At 39.0% G+C, this 21,416-nt stretch overlaps 1 protein-coding gene across 2 annotated transcripts in view; it reads right to left on the bottom strand.

Moving 5' to 3' along the window:
* The window catches only part of LOC122662051 (probable sphingolipid transporter spinster homolog 2), a 96,461-nt gene that overhangs the window by 63,691 nt on the left and 11,354 nt on the right, over positions 1-21,416 (bottom strand). The window contains exons 2-7 of one of the 2 annotated variants that reach the window (XM_043857607.1): positions 14,739-14,818; positions 14,687-14,699; positions 13,819-13,920; positions 9,501-9,605; positions 9,253-9,328; positions 4,763-4,837 (exon numbers count right to left, since the gene is read on the bottom strand). In XM_043857607.1, the coding sequence (XP_043713542.1) occupies positions 4,763-4,837; positions 9,253-9,328; positions 9,501-9,605; positions 13,819-13,920; positions 14,687-14,699; positions 14,739-14,818 (451 nt within the window). Of the gene's footprint in view, positions 1-4,762; positions 4,838-9,252; positions 9,329-9,500; positions 9,606-13,818; positions 13,921-14,686; positions 14,819-21,416 lie in introns of both variants that reach the window. The other variant, XM_043857606.1, reaches the window with a different exon arrangement.

Below are 21,416 nucleotides of genomic sequence, written 5' to 3'. Positions count from 1 at the left end.
TGCATTTTTCTCACAACAAAATTGATAGACTTCATTCCCATATTCAATCACCCTCCTAATGTAGATCTATATAGGAGAAGGATCCTACTAGAGGCCAAGCAACAGGATTTAAAAGAGGCTGCTGGTTCAAATGGGCAGAATTAGGGTTTTAGGTCAATTTCTAGGGTTAGGGTAGGATAATGAGAATGTGGTTTATATGATAAAATTAGGCAGGTTTTAGGGAGTTTAATGAGCTAGGTTTGATTAAGTTTGAGTAAGATTTTAAATATCAGAAATTTGGGGTTCGGGTTTCGGGTTTTGGGAAATAGAAAAGGGAATGAAATTAGGGTTTGGGATGGGATTTTGGGGCAGGGCTTTGGATCGAGTGTAGGGGACAGAGGGAGGGAGGTTCGAACCAAGTTTGGGCTGGTTCTGATGGCTAGATTAGGCTGTGGAAATTTTAAGGTTTGTGGGGCTTTAATGGAGGTTAATGGGAGCTAGGGTTTTAATGGACAGATGGGGCTGTGGGCTAGGTCGAGAATAAGAGATGGTATGAGGGAGCTGTGGTCTGAATTGGGTTGAATTTATATACTGGATGAAGGTTGGATGAAGTTTGGATGAAGCTTAGATGACCTAGGGTTTATGGGAATCGATGGGGATGAAGTAGGTTTAGGTTGGAGGATTAGAAGAAGAAGGGTAGTTGCAGAAACTTGTAAACAACTTACTGGAATACTAATCCCTTCACTGGCAGCAGCAGAGAACTTAGAAGGATAGAACCACCTTCAAAACTTAGGGATCCTCCCGGCCATCACGGCGCAAGGAGTCGTAGGAGATCCACCTACCCTTTCCACCTTGATAGAACCACAAGGATGCAACACTCACAAGGAGCAGCAGCAGCAGCAGCAACAATGGCGGCAGCACAAAGTTTGTTATTTTTTTTTAAAAAATTCATTCAACTGTGGGGGAGCCTCCCATGAAATTTAATTTTATAATAGAGGCCAATAGCCAAATCCTAATCTAAGCAAAACACTCCCTCACTAAATCGTGGAGGGGTGGGAACCTAATAAAACAACTTAAAACTTAAAAATAAGAAAAGACCTAATTGTCCCTAACAACTTAAAATAAAAGACTTAGTTAAATCACTTAAATTGAACCATGGTTTGAACCGGTTCAATTTAAGTTTACAAATAAGCGGAAATAAAAACTAAGAATGGAAAATACTAAAATGTAAACCTAAGCTACGGCTCCCAAACTAAGCCCTAATTTCAGGGCTGTTTCTTCTTCTTCTTCTTCCTTCGGGTGTGGGCACTTGGTGCTGCATCAACTCTCCCCGACTTGAAAACATTCATCTCCGATAAATGGTTGGAGGTCATGGAATGGTCATTCAAATCAGGGTCAAGCTTCTTAAGATCATCTTCAGCGGATGGCTCGAACTTGTAGGTAGACAGCAGCTCTTTGATGGGCAGGGACGGCTGGGCTTCCAGCTGGGTAGCAGCCTCTTGTATCATTATCCAAGCCTTTGTAGTAATTAGCCACATCATCATCATCATCATCGGCAGGATAGGCTTCTAGGCCCTCTTCTTCATCATCATTATGGGCTTCTTCCTTTGCAGCCACGTTGATGGTCTTCTTCTTGTATGGGAAGTCCTTAGCAATATGTCCCTTTTCCTGACAGTAGAAACAAGTGACGGGTTCATTACATCCCATAGGAGCTTTGCCTTTATCATCAACACGTGGGGAGGCAGTAGAACGAACGGTACTGCCTATAGAGGGACCCTGTCGTGAGGTGCTAACGCCGGTGTAACTCGGCTTGGAAGTAGAACCCAGCTGTTTACTTGGAAGCCCGTAGCTCCTCTGCTTTCAAGGCCTTCTCAAAGCAATTCCAGATGTCTGTAACTTCGACCACAACAATTGCTCTATTTATCTCACTTGTCAAACCCAACCTGAATCGTGAAAGCATCTGGATACCCTCTTCTCTAATGCCAGTGCGAGAAGAAAGTGCATCAAATTTCTTCATATACTCAGATACAGTCATGGTCCCTTGGCGTAGGGAGTTGAATTGATCCTGTAACTGAGACCTGAAGTGCCTTGGCAAGTACTTCTTACTCGGGTTGTATTTCATGTCCTCCCAAGTGCGGGGTGCAATCCCGTCAAAGTCCATCTCCCTTTCAGTGGTCCTCCACCACTCATGTGCTGGTCCAACAAGTTTAGTACAGACTATCTTCATCTTCCTCTCTTCAGACAGATCATACCAGTCAAAATAATTGTCCAGGGCAGCAAGCCCATAAAATAACTAAGGGTCATGATCACAATCAAATTCTTTCAGTTCAAGCTTCACCTTCTGATTGTCAGTGTGGAGCCGATTAAGACCTTGGTCTCCAGTGAAGTAGGATCTCATGTACTCCTCAAAAGTAGGTTGGCGACCTCTATGTCTCTCCCGATCTTCTCTATCTCTCTCTGTAGCCTCTGTTTCGATCTCTGTATTCCCTGGAAGGCTCACGGGTACCTCTGGTTCAGTCCCGACGATCTCTGTAATGGTCTCTGTCATCTCTGGATCCATCTCTATGAGCCTTATAACCATCTCTGGAATCCTCATCTCTGTCAGGTAGTCTCTGTACCACCGAATTGAACTGGTACCTATCTTCATCTATGGGTACGTTGTTGTCACTGACAGGGGTGACTCTCTGTTCTTCCAATAGTTGCAATCTAGCCATGATTGCATCCAGCTGTAGCCTTCTAGGCTTCAGTTGCAGCCCTTTGTTCAGCAGCAAGCTTCTGAAACAGTTCTAACATTGCAGCCATAGGATCGGTTGGTGGATTCAATACTGAATTGCCATGCTGATCCATGTCTCTAATACCACTTAATGTAGCTCTAGATAGGAGAAGGATCCCTACTAGAGGCCAAGCAACAGGATTTAAAAGGGGCTGCTGGTTCGAATGGGCAAAATTACGGTTTTAGGTCAATTTCGACGGGTAGGGTAGGATAATGAGAATGTGGTTTATATGATAAAATAGGCAGATTTTGAGTAGTTTAATGAGCTAGGTTTGATTAGGTTAGAGTAAGATTTTAAATTTCAGAAAATTTAGGGCTAGGGTTTCGAGTTTTGGGAAATAGAAAAGGGAATGAAATTAGGGTTTGGGATGGGATATTGGGGTAGGGCTTTGGATTGAGTGTACGGAACAGTGGGAGGGAGGTTCGAACCAAGTTTGGGCTGGTTCTGATGGCTAGATTAGGCTGTGGAAATTTTAGGGTTTGTGGGGCTTTAATGGAGGTTAATGGGAGCTAGGGTTTTAATGGACAGATGGGGCTGTGGGCTAGGTCGAGAATAAGAGATGGTATGAGGGAGCTGTGGTCTGAATTTGGTTGAATTTATATACTGGATGAAGGTTGGATGAAGTTTGGATGAAGCTTAGATGACCTAGGGTTTATGGGAATCGATGGGGATGAAGAAGGTTTAGGTTGGAGGATTAGAAGAAGAAGTGTAGTTGCAGAAACTTGTAAACAACTTACTGGAATACTAATCCCTTCACTGGCAGCAGCAGAGAACTTAGAAGGATAGAACCACCTTCAAAACTTAGGGATCCTCCCGGCCATCACGGCGCAAGGAGTCGTAGGAGATCCACCTACCCTTTCCACCTTGATAGAGCCACAAGGATGCAACACTCACAAGGAGCAGCAGCAGCAGCAGCAACAATGGCGGCAGCACAAAGTTTGTTATTTTTTAAAAAAAAATTCATTCAACTGTGGGGGAGCCTCCCACGAAATTTAATTTTATAATAGAGGCCAATAGCCAAATCCTAATCTAAGCAAAACACTCCCTCACTAAATCGTGGAGGGGTGGGAACCTAATAAAACAACTTAAAACTTAAAAATAAGAAAAGACCTAATTGTCCCTAACAACTTAAAATAAAAGACTTAGTTAAATCACTTAAATTGAACCATCGTTTGAACTGGTTCAATTTAAATTTACAAATAAGCTGAAATAAAAACTAAGTATGGAAAATACTAAAATGTCAACCTAAGCTACAGCTCCCAAACTAAGCCTCAATTTTAGGGTTGTTTCTTCTTCTTCTTCCTTCGGGTGTGGGCACTTGGTGCTGCATCACCTCCCCTAGGCCCAAGTCGGAGAATCTTGAGGAGAAGACTTTGTTTATCATATGCTGGAGACGATATAAAGAGGAAATGCTCACGTCTCTACGGAGCAAACGTTCTTCATTAAATAAACTGATGGGGGAAAGTAAAGAGTCTTGAAATAGAGCATATTTTATTCTTTGTTTCAATGGATGTTCAGGTTTGCATTCATTGGATTCAAAAAGAAATGGGATGAGATTATTAAAGGCTTTACATTTGTAAACTCCATAAACAAATGGGATGGGATCATAACATGGGGTTTAGTTTGAGCAATTAAAAGCACTTCTTTTCATCATCTTTTTTCTTTTAACCAGTGGAATGGCAAAATGGGATTCATGTAACCCATCCAAGTAGAGTGTAGAGATTAGGCTTACATAGTTACATCCCTACTTGTGCCATACCAGAATCAACAAATATTAAAATCTGTATAGAATCAAAAGAACTCCTTAATATGCCCATTAGCAGGGAAACTACAATTTTCTTCATTTGACAGATTACATATCGAAGAAAAAGGGGATAAAAAATACTTTCCACCATTAAGAATACTATAAGGAATCCATATTGGACCAATTACTGAAGACGAGATATTTAAATTTTAAAAATAAAAAAAAAACCCTAAGGAACTTTGAAGGGTCAAGAACTTAAGCTTACCACTCCTCCATAAACATAGCCAATGGCAATTCCAGTTGGTATACACATATAAAAGATCCCAAGCCATGCCGTTTTCTGATACCATGACCAGAAATAACATAAGAACTTTATATAAAAAAGTAAAGTTATAAGAATCAGCCAAACTATGAATTCAAGTAAAGTAAAAAAAAAAAAAATCAAAGTATTTATCAAATGAAATAAAGGAATGACTCAAGGTAATTAGATACTAGTTAGGAGCTGTTTCTCGGTTAATGGCCTTCAATTGGGTTTGTAGAGGACACATTTTCTTTCACATGTATGTTCTGAGAAAATAATCAATTAGCATTTTACTTATCCAGAAAGGGTCTAATGGAGGAGTTATTTCCACCTATCAAAGCACTTCTAAATCCACTGCCAAATCGCCAAGGCTAAAACTTGCTTGTTTCTTGATAAAACAAGTGTGTTTAATTTTCAGAGAGTTGTATCAACAACCCCCCCCCCCCTCTCAAGAAAGGTATGTAAACTTGATTCCCTTTTGTCTGCATAGATGGGAAAGCTCCCCTGCTCTTCCCCACTTGAAGTTCTGTTGTACAGTTGTTTAGGCACAGAAGGGAAGTTTTATGTTTGAAGTGGTTGGAGTAGCTGCCTCTTCTCTCCGCCCCTTCTTTATTCAGTTGTACAAACAATCACAGAAGTGCCATCAAAATTCTCTAAAAACTAGGGTTCTGAGGAGAGGAATGCACGTTCTTTTGTGGCAAAGGAGGAAGCAATAGAGAAGATAGCTTCAAAGGCAATGTGGATAGTGTCGAGTTGGTGTTTGGTTCTTCCTAAATTTAGAAGGGATTAAAACCTTTTGTATGTGGAATAGATGGAGAGATTTTGTAATTTGGTAGCTTCTTTAAGGGAAGGTGTCTTAGTTTTGTTCTTCGCTGCCAATGTTGTGTAGTTGATCCAATTAGAGGGTCTGATGTGGGCCATGTTCATTTTGTATAGTTCCTGCCTGTACATGCAGTGATTTTGCTTCTCATGAGTACAATTTTACTTGCCATTCCAAAAAATAAATAAATAGCAACCGAACAGGAGAATTAGAGCAGATAACTATCTTAGCTTGCTAGCGTTTTGCTAATTATGATATAAATTATTTTACAAATATAAATTTATTCCCAAAACCCCTTATTTGTGAAACCCCTTTGCTAAGTGATATATCAGAGACACTTTACATGCATGATGAAGTCCCATACAACTTCCATGTGTATATCCCATGATGAAGTCCCATACAACTTCCATGTGTATATCCTATTTTGAACCACAGAAAACAAGTCAAGGATCCTCCTTTTTTCATTTCAGATCCATCACGAGATTAATTAGACCGGTGGGAATGAAATGGAGACATTCTTCCGGAAGGTTGGATGATTGACACATCCCACTGAAACTCAAAGATAAATTTTATTGGACAGCTATAGGACTAGTAATCATGTATAGAGGTTGGGCGGTAGAGAAACAAAATTAGTATAGCTGCGATGAGGATGTTGAGACCAATGAATACTAAAACAAGAAAAGATAAAATACGAAATAGGCATATTAGAGCTAATTCAGTAGTAGCTCCAATACACACCAAAGAAAATGTGCAACAAAATGTGAACTTTGGATGGAAGTTGGGCGGTAAAGAAACAAAATTAGTATAGCTGCGATGAGGATGTTGAGATCGATGAATTCTAAAATAAGAAAAGATAAAATTGGAAATATATATTAGAGCTAATTCACTAGTAGCTCCAATACACACCATGTTAAGAGAAAGTCGTCTCAGGTGGCAAGGAAATGTGCACTAAACTGTGAACTTTGGATAAGAACAAAGGAGAGCAATAAGGAGAAACAATAATATTTAGATTGGACTTTGGTGGAGTTAAAAGAACAAGGGACATGCCTAGATTACAATTGGAGTAGTGGTGAAAAAGTAACGCATCACGTAGGATTAACAACAAATATGAGCCTGAATAGAATTAATTGGTGAAACAAGTAACGAATCCCATTTAGCTGGATCAGGCCTAGTTGAGTTGACTATTTGAGATCCATCGAGAAAGATAATTTGAACACGGACCACAATCATACAGTCAACAAAAGAAACCTTCCTCACAAACCATCTAAATATTTGAGCTCCTTGTTCACAAAAATTGTCAAGGTAGACACAAAATGCATTAGGCATCCGCACAGAAATGGGTGTCTGTGAACCACCCATGTCTTCCTGAATCTACTTTCAGAACCTCCCATGAAATCAGCCCCATCCTGTCATAAATATTCAGTCCTCGAGCTCAGGAAGTATTGTTTAGAGACCCATCCCCTTTCTATCACCTAGGGCCTGTTGAAAGAACAAGACATACAAGTATACAACAGATTGATGAAATGTCAGAACGCATAAGAAGAGGTAACACATGGATTAGCTTTGACTACATATCTTCCAAACCTTTTGGGTTTCTTTGTCAATGAAAACCATACCCCGTCGGGAGAGAAGAAACTGAATGAGTGGGTGCATGACCTGCAGCTGCACCACCATCCTCTATGGCCTTTACTTATATCATAGAGAAGATGAGGATAATAAGGGGACCTTAGATCTGAGGAAGAGAACCCCCTAAAGAAAAAGCAAGAAGTCACCAAATCAAGGGGGGAATAGGCTTATTAGGATTTCATCAGAGTGAACCCAATGGAGTTACAAACAAATTTCAAGAATATCTCAACTGGATGAGAGCGCAGAGAGCCCATGCATGTAGCTTTTGTATTTTCTGATTGTGTACTTGCAGACAGCTCTACTCATTGTATAAATTTGAATATATTAATGTAATACCCTATTGCTGCAGACAAAACTTTTCAGAAAAGAAAATAAAAGAATCAGCAAGAGCATTAGCCAGTTACTGCATCCAATAGAACATGGTCAAGTAAGAAGTCTCAATCAGGAGTTCTCTGATGACATGGGAGTCTCCACAGGAACCCAATGATGCAGTTACATAGGGTTAGATAGGGGATGTTTCGAGTAAAGAATATGATTTTTTTATTAAGATTTTTGGAGCTGTTTAGCTTGACATAAGAGGTGGGTAAATCCCAAAACTGATTTCTTCTCTTCTCTTCTCTTCTTTGCTTCTTCTCCATTGACTACAATGGTTAGTTTCGGCCATTCTCTTATGTCTTCCAATCAATTTCTAGTTCTGATTCTGTTTTAGCATAAAAATCCTAATTTTTTTTTCTAGTTTCTTGAATTCCTACTCCAACTATGAATTTTCTGAAACTTCAATTCTAACCATGGATTTCAATTCTGCTTCCATACATAGCAATTGGTTTCTGTTCTGAAGCTTCTTACTATTTCATTCAAACTTGAAACTGATTAATGTCTTCCAACTACAAGTATGATTTCAGCTTAACCAAAATTTGAAGTTCTGTTTCTAAAGTCTGATCTCAGATTTCTGACTATCATTAGGCTTGTTATTGGGGATTGAAATCAATCTCTAATCTAGTTTGTCTGAAACTTTCATCGATTCTCATATTTAGGAATTCATTCTTCAAGTAGGAATCTTCATATCCTAAGGATCTGTCCAATAAAAACAAGCCTGATTTCTGTTATATTATTCCCCCATCCAATTTAGAGCCTTTGACCAAATATTCGGCTTAATCTGATCCCCTGATTCTCTGTTATTAAAATTCTTTGAAATTTTGGTTTCATTCCTTACCTACTACCATGTGGTAAGCTGATCTCCCACACAATCTAACTGGGTTGAGATCCCTCACTGCCTATCCAACTTTTAAAATATTTATTATTAGCTCTTTTGCTTAATCATACTTTTTTCCCTTCTGAACAGCGAAAAGGAGTAATATTGAAAAGAGTATTCTCAGTATACATAAAGGAGTGGATCTCCACTTTCCAATCAGAACCCCCAACTGTTGTTAAATGTGCATGCAAAGGAATAAAATTAAGATCCACCAAAACCATAAGAATACTTTTCCTTACAAACAGCAAACCCCTCTGAATACACCAATCACCTGAACCTAGCAATCATTCATGGCTCATTGCCTCTTGAACAGAATAAAGGGTTGTACAAAGGAACCTTATACTTGAAGGGATCCACAAAAACAGGCTTAAATGTGCGTTAAACAGTGTCTTCAACCAAATAAAATACTACAGAGCTTATCACATCATAGAACACACAAAGAGCATTCCAAATTTAAGAGCCTCTAACAACACAGATTAAAAATAACCATTTGTCCATCAACACAATTAGATATAAACATCTAAATTTAAGATAATAAAACAACATTTCATTATAATGCAAAGTTATAGCATGAACGTTTTGCATAACAACATGAAAGTATAACAGAACTTATGATATATAACATCTATTAAATTTCTTAAACAATTAAGCGACTTAGTTTACATAAAACTACGATAATAAATCAACATATCCATAACTAATAACTTGGTTGGGCCACTAAGATTATGATGATAACCCAAGAGATAAGAAGTAAACCTGAGCAGCAGGGGCATTATCATCTATAAATGGAGCCGCAAGACTTATGAATGAAGCCTCGCCAACACCTACCAGCCTAAATGGAAAACAGCAGCATTATTTAGCTAATATAAGAACTTAAAAGTTACAAACAATGAAATCATCTTTCTTTTTCTCTCCCCAGTCCCCTCCCTTCTTTTCCGTAAGTCGTCTATCTTTTCCACTCCCCTCCCTTTCTGTAATTCAAAATGGAATTTAGTAAAACTTACATGCGGAATATTGTAATGGACCAAAAATTAAGTGAAAAACCGCAGCCAGCTGTAGCGAAGGTCCAAACTGACAATCCAACTCCAATAAGCCTAAATGGGTTGTGGCTGCAAAAGACAACTCATAAGAGCTGATAGACAAACAAAGACAGAAGGACAAAAGGCAATGACAATAATTACAAAAAGCGCAAAATAAAAAATGGCTACCTTCCTCAGTTACAGAACAACGAACTACGGTAAAGTGCCAAAAAAAATATGAGGTCATCAACGATTCAAAAATCACCTTGTCCCTGATGTAAACGATGTATAGCTTTCTTTATTTTGGCTTCAGTGGGTGAATTAACCCATTCATCATTTTTGTAGTACAGCAGTACTTAACTTTAAAATCCATTAAAAAAAAATGGAATACGTCTCCTTTAAAATACAAGGTGCCCATGTCTCATTTTGACAAGGGAGTTTTGCCACCATATATTCATCCACATCTTTCTTCTTCTTTTTTTTTTTTTCTTTTGGGAGGGAGGTGGGAATAAGTCGAGTTCCAAGGAGAAAAGCAGGTGAGATGGGGGACCAAAGCCCAACAAAAAAAAAAAAAACAGCAACCTCGACCATTTACACAAAAGAGAGGGGGTTACTGCATTAAAACTTAACGTCAGAAATATTAACAAGCCGAAATTCTGGACTCCAAGAAGCCCACCACATTTTGTGTTCCTTATTTAAGTCATTACCAATCATTTCTCATTTAGTATCTGATGTGAGTATTGAATTTGTTACATAGCCATTCATGTACTACTGATGTTCTAAACCCCCCATAATTTTATGCATGACCAATTGATGTAACTCAAATTCTTCCTCTCAAGAGACAGAGAGAGACCATCACCACTGCTGTTTATTATAGTGTAGGAAGAAAAATGTACTAAACCACATTGATACTTTGGGTTTAAATTGAAACCTCAGAGAAATAAAGGGGATGTACCCTGATGTAATCAATAAAATAATACAAAAATGACTATATTAATTATTGTATCTCAGCTACTATTTATTAACTTCCATAAGCCCAACTCAATAAGGTGCTGTCTGGTAACACTCCGTGGGAGTGTTTCCGCCTGTTCTTTTGTTCAACGAGAACATAAAAAGAGTAGAAACATGTTTGGCAACATTGGTTCGTTTTTGCGCCCCCCATGGCACTCACTGGACATTTGGAACAAAAAGGAAACGGAACCAAGTAACAAAAATAAAAGTGTTCTAATGCTCCAGGAACAGTTTGAAACAAAACCATGTCGCCTACTGACAATCGAGCCTCATCTATGGCTTTCCTGATAGCTAGAGGAGATGAGACGAGATGAGAGGTTCTTTAGGGGATTGTTATACCAACACAACCCTCCGTTTCTTTCTTTGCCAACAAGGCATTAATCCTTTTCCCCCTCTTCGAACAGCAATCGGTCAACACTCAACAGGGAACTAACAATGGCGTTCTGCGGCACAATGGAGCTGCTGAGCCCCAATCTCAACCCTTCCCTCCATAATTCGAAATCTCAGTCAAAACCACCGAGATTTAACAAAATATTTCTGTTTCGACTTTCGATGAAGGTTGAAACGAAACATGGTGCAACTTAGTAAGAATGCAGGGCTTCAACCGACATTTGGGCATTTCGGCTGAAATTTCTGTTTCGACTCAGTTTCAGTACAAAACAGTGCATATAAAGCACTTTTTCGATAAAAATGAGTCAAAATTCCAATGCATTTCATGGGTTTCGAGCATAATTTGAAATTTCAGCCGAAATCACCGAGATTTTGCAAAATATCTTGATTTCGACAAAATTCAAAACAAAACTTAGTTACATAGAAGGAATGCAGGGTTTTGACAGAAATTTCAGCCAAAAGTGCCAAAATTTCGGTTTTGACTCGGTTTCAGTACAAAATAGTGCATATAAAAGAACAATTTCAATCAATGAGAGTTTCAAGTAGTTTCGCCTGTTAGCAAGGAAAAACTCCAAAAAAAAAAACCCAGATTTGGTATTTTTAGCTAAATCACCTATATTTCTTAGTGGCACAAGATGTTGAGGACTACTACTACAATGCATCTACATGACAATTGCCGCAACTGAGCAAGAATTGTGCAAGATTTAAACTTAGAGCTACACCCTTTTTCCAAAAAGGTTTTGAGCCTTCCCGGAACGCTGTGTGGTATTGAAATAGAGTAGGAGTAATGGTATCGTAGGAGTAGGGGTGTTTGAACCTTAGTTGTATACTTGTACTCGACTACTTGTAACACTTTGACATTGCGTAATATTAAATGGTGTTTCTTCATTCCTAATGCATATTTTAGTTGTTTTCATTGAATTTTGAATAGTATAATACTAAACTATGCGTAGAATAGGTTATATTAATTTGAGAAAGTATACAGCAGGGTACGGCATACACTACCAACCTACTGTACGAAACCAAACTACAATTTTGGGTGTATTTTTTTTACGATCTAAAGGTTCTAATATGTTTAGAAATGCTTATTTAAGGTTTCATTGAAATTTTGGGCTAAAATATAGCCATCTAACCAGTGAAATGACCAGCCAAAGCATGCAAAGTTCTGTCGAAACCGAAATATTCCAGTTCTCCATCCTTGCTTCCCTCAACTCCCCATGTAGAGTAGCCATCTCGTCCGTCTCTCACTCCTCTCAACCTCCTTCAACCATCTATCAACTCCTCCTTCAACCACCATCAACTCCCCATGTAGAGTAGCCATCTCGTCCGTCTCTCACCCCTCTGCTTCAACCTATCCTCCTCCTTCAACCACCATCAAATGCAATCACTCCTCCACTTCTCTTCCTCTTCCTAACCCCTCAAGTTGCTTCCCTATATCTAAAACCTTCCGCACTCTCCCTAAAACCCTAGCTTTTTCCGTTACCATTGGTCTCCTCTTCCACCTCTCTTCCTCTACCCCTCTTCTCACTCCCACCAGTCATGGCCCTGACAACGATGGATCAGTCGATGGAGGTGGCGGGCTGGTTGTCGGGGTTGGAATGGCAACGGTGGCGATGATGATGGTGGCGGTTTATGGAACCCTCGGTATCACGATTTTCTTTACCGAGACTACTCCTTCCATTGCATCAATGTTGGTTTGATACTGCAAACCAAGCCCGTGGAGATGGACCCTAACATGAATGACAAGGAGAAACTGGAGAATTCCCAGAGTCAGGAGAAGGATTATAAGAGGAGAATGGAGAGGGCAAGGCCCCGTGTCTGTTACCACTCCCTGTTCATTGCGAGATCTTGCAGATGCTAAGGGAGAAAGGGAAGGTCAATGCCAGGTTACAAAAGAGAATTCAGGACCAAGTTCAGAAGTGATACCACGACAAGGGCTATGCATGTGCAGCTGTGCGCAGGAGGTGAATTTCAGCAATCTCAATACGAGGGAGATATTTCCCAATTGATTACTCAGTTTCAAGATAAGCTCGGGAATGTCTGTGAGGGTAATCCCAACATGCTGCCGTTAAAAGAGAATTGCAGGTAACGGCTTTGTCGTCTAAGTTCATCTATTCATTTTCAGTGAATAATCATTTATCTACTTTGTCTTCTGAGTTTATCTATTCAGTTACAGTTTCAGTGAACGAGGGCTTTCTTGGTTAAATTCTAAACATTTCTGTCCAATCCATTAACTTCAACAAGGCCACGTTTTTAGTAGAGCGGAGAAACAAGTTCTCAGAACATAAATGCAAGTCGTCTCTGGTTTCCCATGTTTTCTAACTCAAGAAAGAGAAGTGTTTCTGCTATTGTGCCTTCCAAACACATTTCTGTTTCTTTTCTGTTTAAGAAACACTTCTTAAGCAATGTTAACAAACATGTTTCTACCCTGCAGAAGTGATCCCCGAGAATAGAAACCAAAAAGGAAAAGAACACTTCTGGCTCAGAAATACTCCCGCGGAACAGAAGTGTTTTCAAACGAAACCTAAAAGATTTCAATTCCTACTAACAAGAATAAAATAGAGAAATTAGGGATATTGTATATATGACATCCCGTACATAAAAATATAAAAGATATTAACAAGAAAAGAGAAATAAGACCACTACTCAGGCCCAAAACTAAACCAAGCCCACAGCTAGGCTGTTCTAACATCAATTATTTGGAGTTCTACATCAGTATTAGGGACTTTCCTTAAATTATGTCAAAATGCACTGTTTTTCATCTATTCTTATACATTTCCCCTTTTCCAATAATTATTTTGATAAAGATACTGTTAAGTAACAATAACTATTACCTCTTAAAAGCTTAACGGCCATGGAAGCTGTGTTATAGCCTTATAGGTGCACTGGGAGAAGACATTACCTCTTTGCCAGGGATGCAAATATTGGGGAAGCTATCAGAAGTCCAACCATGAAAGCAGAAGACAGAATTCCATCCTCAAAATTGTTCAAGTTAAAATCTCCCCTGTAAGCAGCAGTAGAATGATAAGAAGTTGACTTAAAGGTGGGATTTGTTAAGAGAAACTAAAATTTATAAGTTAAACCCAAAAAATATATATATATATGGTGAGCAAACAATGCTACATTTCATAGGAGAGATCACCCATATTTCCTGACCTACCTGTTCAGGATAGGGCAGTCGAAGGGCAACCCTAGGGTCCAATTCTGAATACAGTATGATCAACCAGTGATTTGTAAATGAGAAGTCTCATTAGCACTGGTTTATGTTAAAATAGCATTGATAAGATGATAATTACAAGCGTTTTTATTAGCACTGGTTTATGTTAAAATAGCATTGATAAGATGATAATTACAAGCGCATCCACAATATATGAACCACAAGCAAGCAAGCAGATACACATACTGTATTTGGTTGCTGTGGTCCCTCATCTGATATTTGACTACCATGGTTAAGCAAGTAGAAATGAATCGCTGATTTTGTTTTTCTATATTCAGTGCCTCATAACCAGGCATCAATTTATATCTTATATTTGTTACGAAGATACTATGAAATCCTGTTTTCTTGCACTAATAGATAATATAAGAATGGAAAATTAAGAAGCCAATACATGGCATAAGGAATCATCACAGTTCACTGTCTATCATGTGAGAGGAATGGAAGAAAGGATTCATGAGGGGGCTTAAGCAAAAAAGTTTGGTCTCCTCAATAGCAACAAAAGTATGAGTAAAAAAATAATAAAAATAAATAGGAACCTCCAAATATATCTTACTGAATTCCGCTACCCGAAGTGCATATACCACTGTCTGTGCACGTCCGTATACTCCCATTCACACCATTGCTTGCTATCGCTCCTCGATCAACATAATTTAACATGTTAATTACACAAAATATTGCTAGTAACCTGCAAAAAAAACAATAATGAATTTATTGTATGCCACAAACAACTGAACATGTAAGCCAAAATGAATATGACATATGAAGAAATTAGAATAACCTTTAAAAACATTGAGTGTTTTTATGGCCACTATTGTTCCAATACATTGTTATCCTAAGCAATCTAAAAAAAAAGTGTGTACTCAGTGCACGAGGCTCCAGCCACTGCGGGGTCTGGGGAGGGTCATGATGTACGAAGCCTTACCCCTGCTTTCGCAAAGAGGCTGTTTCCAGACTTGAACCCATGACCGTTAGGTCACAATGGAGCACCTTACCGTTGCACCAAGGTAAATACATTAAATCCAAATACCTCAGTTACAAGGAGTTATTTGGTTTACATTGTCAGAAACAACATTCTAGGGTAAAATAAACTAGAGACTGCAATAGCATCCACTTCAGGCAGAGCACAAAAACATGTAGCACCTGGGCCATTCACCTTCATTGGAGTTGTGAAAGCTAATGGCAGAAAAGATTCTACTGAACTTTTGCTAGTTGTTAAATAGGAACTCTATTACTCGAGTAATAATGATATCTTCAGGAGTAACCCAAGTAATGTTTTCCTTAGGGATTTTCCCCCTTTTTGTGAGGAGTGTCTTGCCCACTTTTAATATAACATATTTTGACTTATTGTAAAGAGGAAATGGTTATTGACATATTCTCAGGTCTAGGCAAGAATTGAGATTTTATGAGACAATGTGCAGGGCATCATATATAAGATAGTATCTAGAGAACTTATGCTGACGATAGTATTAACTAAAGGCAAACAGAAGCTGTTAATGTCCAAAACTAATCAAAGGCATCAACAAGCACAATCATTATTACCAGAAGAAGAATAATACTTGATTGTCAACTTAGTTGTTTTCCATGCAAGGACAAAAATTATGGTATGACAGCATGTACATAAAACAAAGAACAAATATAAGGTCCCCATCATATTGTTGCTCTTAGTTTCTTCCCTCTTATTGCCACTCAACTGGCAAAACGACAAAACATAAGTCCCAGAAATGGAATTCATTTGCTCCTTCATTTTATGGCAGGATGAAGTTTGATAACTAAAGTGAGACCTCATTTTCTCCTCCTCCACCCCCAAAATTTGCTCCATTAGTGGGGGAAGTTTACTCATGAGGAGACTTACTTCGTTAGTTGGCTACTCGGCATTTTTCCTACCATTTTTAGAGAAGTTGATGGGATCTTCACTCATCCCAAAAGAAAACAAAAGATCTCCATGGAAAAGAGAGATCGACTCAGAAAATCATCGACTTGATTACAGATGGATTATGGCCTGTCAATTTGGTGTCTGCCCCTATTTGGGGTTTGGTATGACTCTTACAGGGTAAGGTCAACTTTGATATACAAAAAGACCAAGTGGGCTGTGCCCTGTGTGGCCTTCTGCCTTCCAGGGCCCTGTCCCAGTTATTTCACGAAGCCAGTGAGTAATAGGGAGGAGAAACACAAGATGCCAAAAGGATGCTAAGATTTGCTCCACAGATTATTAGATCAGATATTTCTGTAAAGGGGAAGATTTGTTAGTTCACTATTTATTTATTTATTTTTTTGGGAGGGAGAGTAGTAAATTTCTGGTTATTTAAATCAGGTCATCTAACTGTTAGAGGGGAGTGTCCATCAAAGTTTGTTTTTTAAATATTTTATTTTATTCACTCCTCGTCATGTGTTACAATTAAAATTTGTAAGCAGGGCTACAAAAATCCAGAGTCCTAGTTAGAAAAGTAATTTGTTTTTCCTTTCCATAAAAACGTAAAATGGCCCACAATCGAAAGTGGATTTTTATTTAGATTTGTTTAGCAAGTTTTGGTTTTTACCAATGCTTTTGCAATAGCCAGGTGGCTCTCTTCAAATCTAGAATTCCTTGTTCAGATCACACCTTGCTAGAATTTCTCTCCCCCTTACGCTATTGGCATCTCTTGTCTTTATTCCTAATTTTTCTCCCATCTTCTCTTCCCCATTATTATTATAGATATCTAGTTTTAGGCTGAAATTATCTTAATCGATTTTCAAAGTTCTGGTTATTTTAACCGTCAAAAATAAGTCTAAGATCTAACATATCAAATTCTGGCCATACTTAACATGAAATCTGAACCCTTACATCTAGGATCAGATCTGTCCCATATTAGCTGTTAGATTAGGATCTTCCTTTTCTATCCTACCTTTACTTTATTGCGCCCAATACCAACAGGCTGGTCTGATTGGCCTGCATCAATCAGCCTCAGTATTAGTTAAACCTGTTCCAAACTCAACCAGTTATCTCTGAACCATGGTTCGAGATCTCACGAAATATTTCAGTTTCAACCTTCGCCAAAACAAAACTGCATGTGACTCTATAGGCATGCAATATTTTGACCAAAACTTGATAGTTTCGGCCAAAATTTCATACTGTTTCAGCATTTCAGTTTCGTACCGCCAAAACGGTACATACATTTGATTTAAATACCCAATCTCGGTTGGAATGGGTCGCTGTTTCAACCCATTTCGGCATATTTCGATAGAAACCTACGAATTCAACTCCAACCCCTTGCTTTTGAGCTTTTTGGCCATTCCACTTGCAAATTTTGGTGGAACAACATGTTGGAGGCTTCTACAACACATCTACTACGAAGATTTCGTGCATTTCAGCTAGATTTCATGAAGATTCACAGTTTGAGGTATACCATTTTTTCCCTAAAGTCAATAAAAAAAACCCGATAAATACGTAGTGGTTAGGCTTCAATTTTTTATTTGTTAGATATCATAGGCAGATCTATGACTCACGGAGTCAGACTTAATTTTCTGCTCTGAAATAATTTTTTTATTTTCTGGTTTAAAATTTAATTTTCTTGCAACAAATTTTTGGAGAAAAAAAAAGGTTCATACTTGGTGGTTGACTGTTCACATATGGAGTTAAAGTTGTAACACTTGTACATTTATACGTGTATGGTGTACTTGTAGGTGTAAGTTGTAACATTTTGACATTTAATTAAATGATTTCTCCATTTGTAAATTGCAATTGCATATTTTATTAGTTGTTTTCATTTACTTTTGAATGTTATAGTACTAAATATGCGTAGCATCGACTATAGTTGAGAAATATACAATCATACACTGCCAACATAGGGTACGAAACCAAACTAAAATTTTGAGTGTGTTTTTTAACAATCTATAGGCTCCATTGTGTTTAAGGATGCTTAATTAGGGTCTCCATAAAGTTTCGGGCCAAAATATGGTCATTAGACCACCGAAATATGTTCAGTCTCGACCAAAATTTGGTGATTTCGCGAAAGAAACCTTGGTCAAAACCAACTTCTTGAACCTTGCTCTGGACTTTGATAAGTGTTTCACATTGAGGGAGTTTACTAAGTCAATTCCTCCCCCCCCCCCTCTCAAAGGTCTCACTATTTCAATATTTCACCTGTTTTGATGGTTCATTGATGCAATGGCACTAGAGTGGTTGGACCAATACGACCAGGTTTGGAAACCCAAGCTGAAACGGAACCAGCCTAAATGGGTTCTAAAATACATGGCCTGCTGGTCATTGTATGCTCTCTCTCCCTTCTCTTCCCTCTCTCCTCCTCCCTTCCAGGAACGATCTACTTCACTCTTTTTTATTATTCTTCTCTATTCCTTGTTAAGGTTGTGTTCTTTTCTTTTTTTTCCTTCTATGATCGAACTAGCAGAGCTGTGAGAGATTTGTTCGATCTCTCTCATCCCTCTTCTGTTTTCCTTCATACTGTGGGTGTAGTTTACTTGCCCATTGGCGATTCAACCCTCCAAGTCCCAGACCCAAAGCTTCCTTTGTTATTGGGAACCAACCTGCAAACCAGGCCTGCAACTACTTTGTCCACCTGGTCTGAATCCAGAAGTTCAATATTGATCTGCTGGTTGATGATTTGGTTTTGTATTGGGTGTCCTAAGAGGCATAGGGGTTAACTAATTAATCCTAAAGTTTCAATCCGATTGGTGTTCATAGAAGAGAGTTCTCTGCATCAAAGCAAGTTCTGTTCTACCGCCTTCTCCTTTCTTAAGGAAGAACAAGACAACCCCCCTACACCTTACCCCACAATTTCCCTTTTGTTTCTTTATTTATTTATTTTTTCCTTGTTTCCCAAATTGCCCCTTTCCTCTTTATTCTGTTTTATCCTTTAATTAACTTCGCTTCCAAGTTTGTCCTTGTCCTTTTTTATTGTAATTCCCTTCCAATCCCTTCCTCTCATCTAACTACTAAGTTACCCCTTAAGATTCCCTTTATTTACAGCATTACCACTCTCTTACAAATTTTAATTTATTTACAGTTTTGCCACTAATACTTTGATTTGAGCTTTCTATTCATTGTGTGGGCCCATAGCAAACCCAAACGGGGTTTCAGAACCCCGGGATTGCACCATTCATCCTTCAGGAAACGTTAGATACTCAAAGACTGATGCTTTAGCAAAAGCTAAGGAAAATTTTGCATGGGAATTTCCAGTCCAATGAAATGGGCGACCCTATCAAGGCATGGATTAAATAGGATTGATTTTGTTTCTGATTGGTAAGTTCATTATCCACATGGAACCTTACTGGATAGCTACTCTTGGTGACAGCAGTTCATGGAGATTGCTTCATGCGATTTGGGATGCCCGTCAACTTGCAACATTACTGGATATATCTCATTCAGCTGTAGGCCTAGGTGTTAACAGATATGAGTTAGGGAATATTGCTTGAATAGTCTAAGGCAAACTATAAGCTATGTACTTATAATAAAGAGTCAAATAATACAAGGACCAAAACTGCCCCTAACATAGCCTACATGGCTGTACACATAATAGAAAGAAGAAAATGTCCAAAATACCCCCACGGTATTCTGGCCCATACAATCCAACACTCCCCCTGAAGTTGGTACATATATGTCATGCATGCCCAACTTGACTAAAATAGGATGAAACACTTTGCCACTCAATCCCTTAGTGAATACATCGGCCAACTGATCAGCGGACTTCACAAAGGGAACACAGATGAGTCCGGCTTCAAGCTTCTCCATGATGAAATGACGATCAACCTCCACATGCTTAGTACGTTCATGCTAGACAAGGTTATGAGCAATGTTAATGACAGCTTTATTATCACAATATAGCATCATTGGAAGATGGACAGCAACACCAATATCCTACAACAATCCCCTAAGCCACAAAAGTTCACAGATTCCTTGTGCCATCGCACGAAACTCTGCTTCAGCACTGGACCTTGCCACAACATTCTGCTTTTTGCTACGCCATGTGACAAGGTTTCTACCCACAAAAGAACAATAGCCAGAAATGGACTTCCTGTCAGTAGAGAGAACCCAATCGGCATCTGTGTATGCCTCAACCTTCACATGGCCATTAGGAGATAAAAGTATTCCTTTTCCTGGAGCAGACTTCAAATATCGCAAGATGCGAAGAACTGCCTCCATATGAGAGGAATAAGGATCATGCATAAATTGGCTTACCAAACTCACTGCAATGGCAATGTCTGGTCGTGTATGAGAGAGGTAGATTAGTTTGCCCACCAATCGTTGATAACGACCTTTGTCAACAGGTTCACCTTCTTTCTCCTTGAGTTTTGCAGAAGCCTCCATAAGAGTAACTGAAGGGTGACACCCCAACAGTCCAGTGTTAGACAATAGATCTAGGATATATTTTCTTTGAGAAAGAAAGATGCACTTTGAAGATCAGGCAACCTCTATCCCTATAAAATATTTTAGAGGTCCTAGATCCTTTATTTCAAACTCATGGCCAAGGAAAAGCTTCAGTTTGTTGATCTCATCACCATCATTTCCGGTTACAACAATGTCACCAACATAGACTATGAGGATAGTGACCTTGTCACCAACTCATTTGATGAACAAGGTATGGTCAGCATTGCTTTGCTTATATCCCACAGAAATCATAGCCTTGTAAAACCTGCCGAACCAAGCTCTAGGAGACTGCTTCAACCCATAAAGAGCACGCTTCAATTTACACACCTTGCCCTTGGTAGTATTACCTGAAAAGCCTGGAGGAATGTCCATATATACCTCTTCCTCCAGTTCTCCGTGGAGGAAGGCATTCTTCACATCCAACTGCTGAAGATCCCATCCAAGATTCACAGCACAAGATAATAACACTCTTATAGTGTTGAGCTTTGCTACTGGTGCAAAGGTCTCCTGGTAGTCAACTCCATATGTCCGAGTAAATCCCTTTGCAACCAGACGGGCCAAGTATCGATCCACAGTTCCACCTAGTTAAGAGAGGGCCAGGTGCAGTCGGTATAGTAGTAGTACCATCAATATGGCCAGTAAGTCCACGGCCAGCAATAGCAAAGTATGCAGAGCGAGACCAAATCAGATAATTGCTCCCATCTAGTTTGATAGGATTAGGGAGAAGGTCATAGTTGTCATGCCTACCAAGTTCATCAGTAGCAGAAGTGCCAATAGAGACTTCAGAGTCACCCATAATGCAGTAGAAACCCAAATCGCAGAGAAGGGCTGTGGTGATGAGAAACTCAAGAATTCCTTCAAGTTAAGAGTTGAAAATTGGAGGAGAATCCCCTTGCAATGGGAGAATAAATGTCTCCAAAAA

This window comes from Telopea speciosissima, chromosome 5, assembly GCF_018873765.1.
Source record: "Telopea speciosissima isolate NSW1024214 ecotype Mountain lineage chromosome 5, Tspe_v1, whole genome shotgun sequence".
NCBI classification, from domain to species: domain Eukaryota; kingdom Viridiplantae; phylum Streptophyta; class Magnoliopsida; order Proteales; family Proteaceae; genus Telopea; species Telopea speciosissima.
The sequence above is the reverse complement of the archived record's forward strand: the minus strand, read 5'-3'. Positions and strand labels throughout refer to the sequence as shown.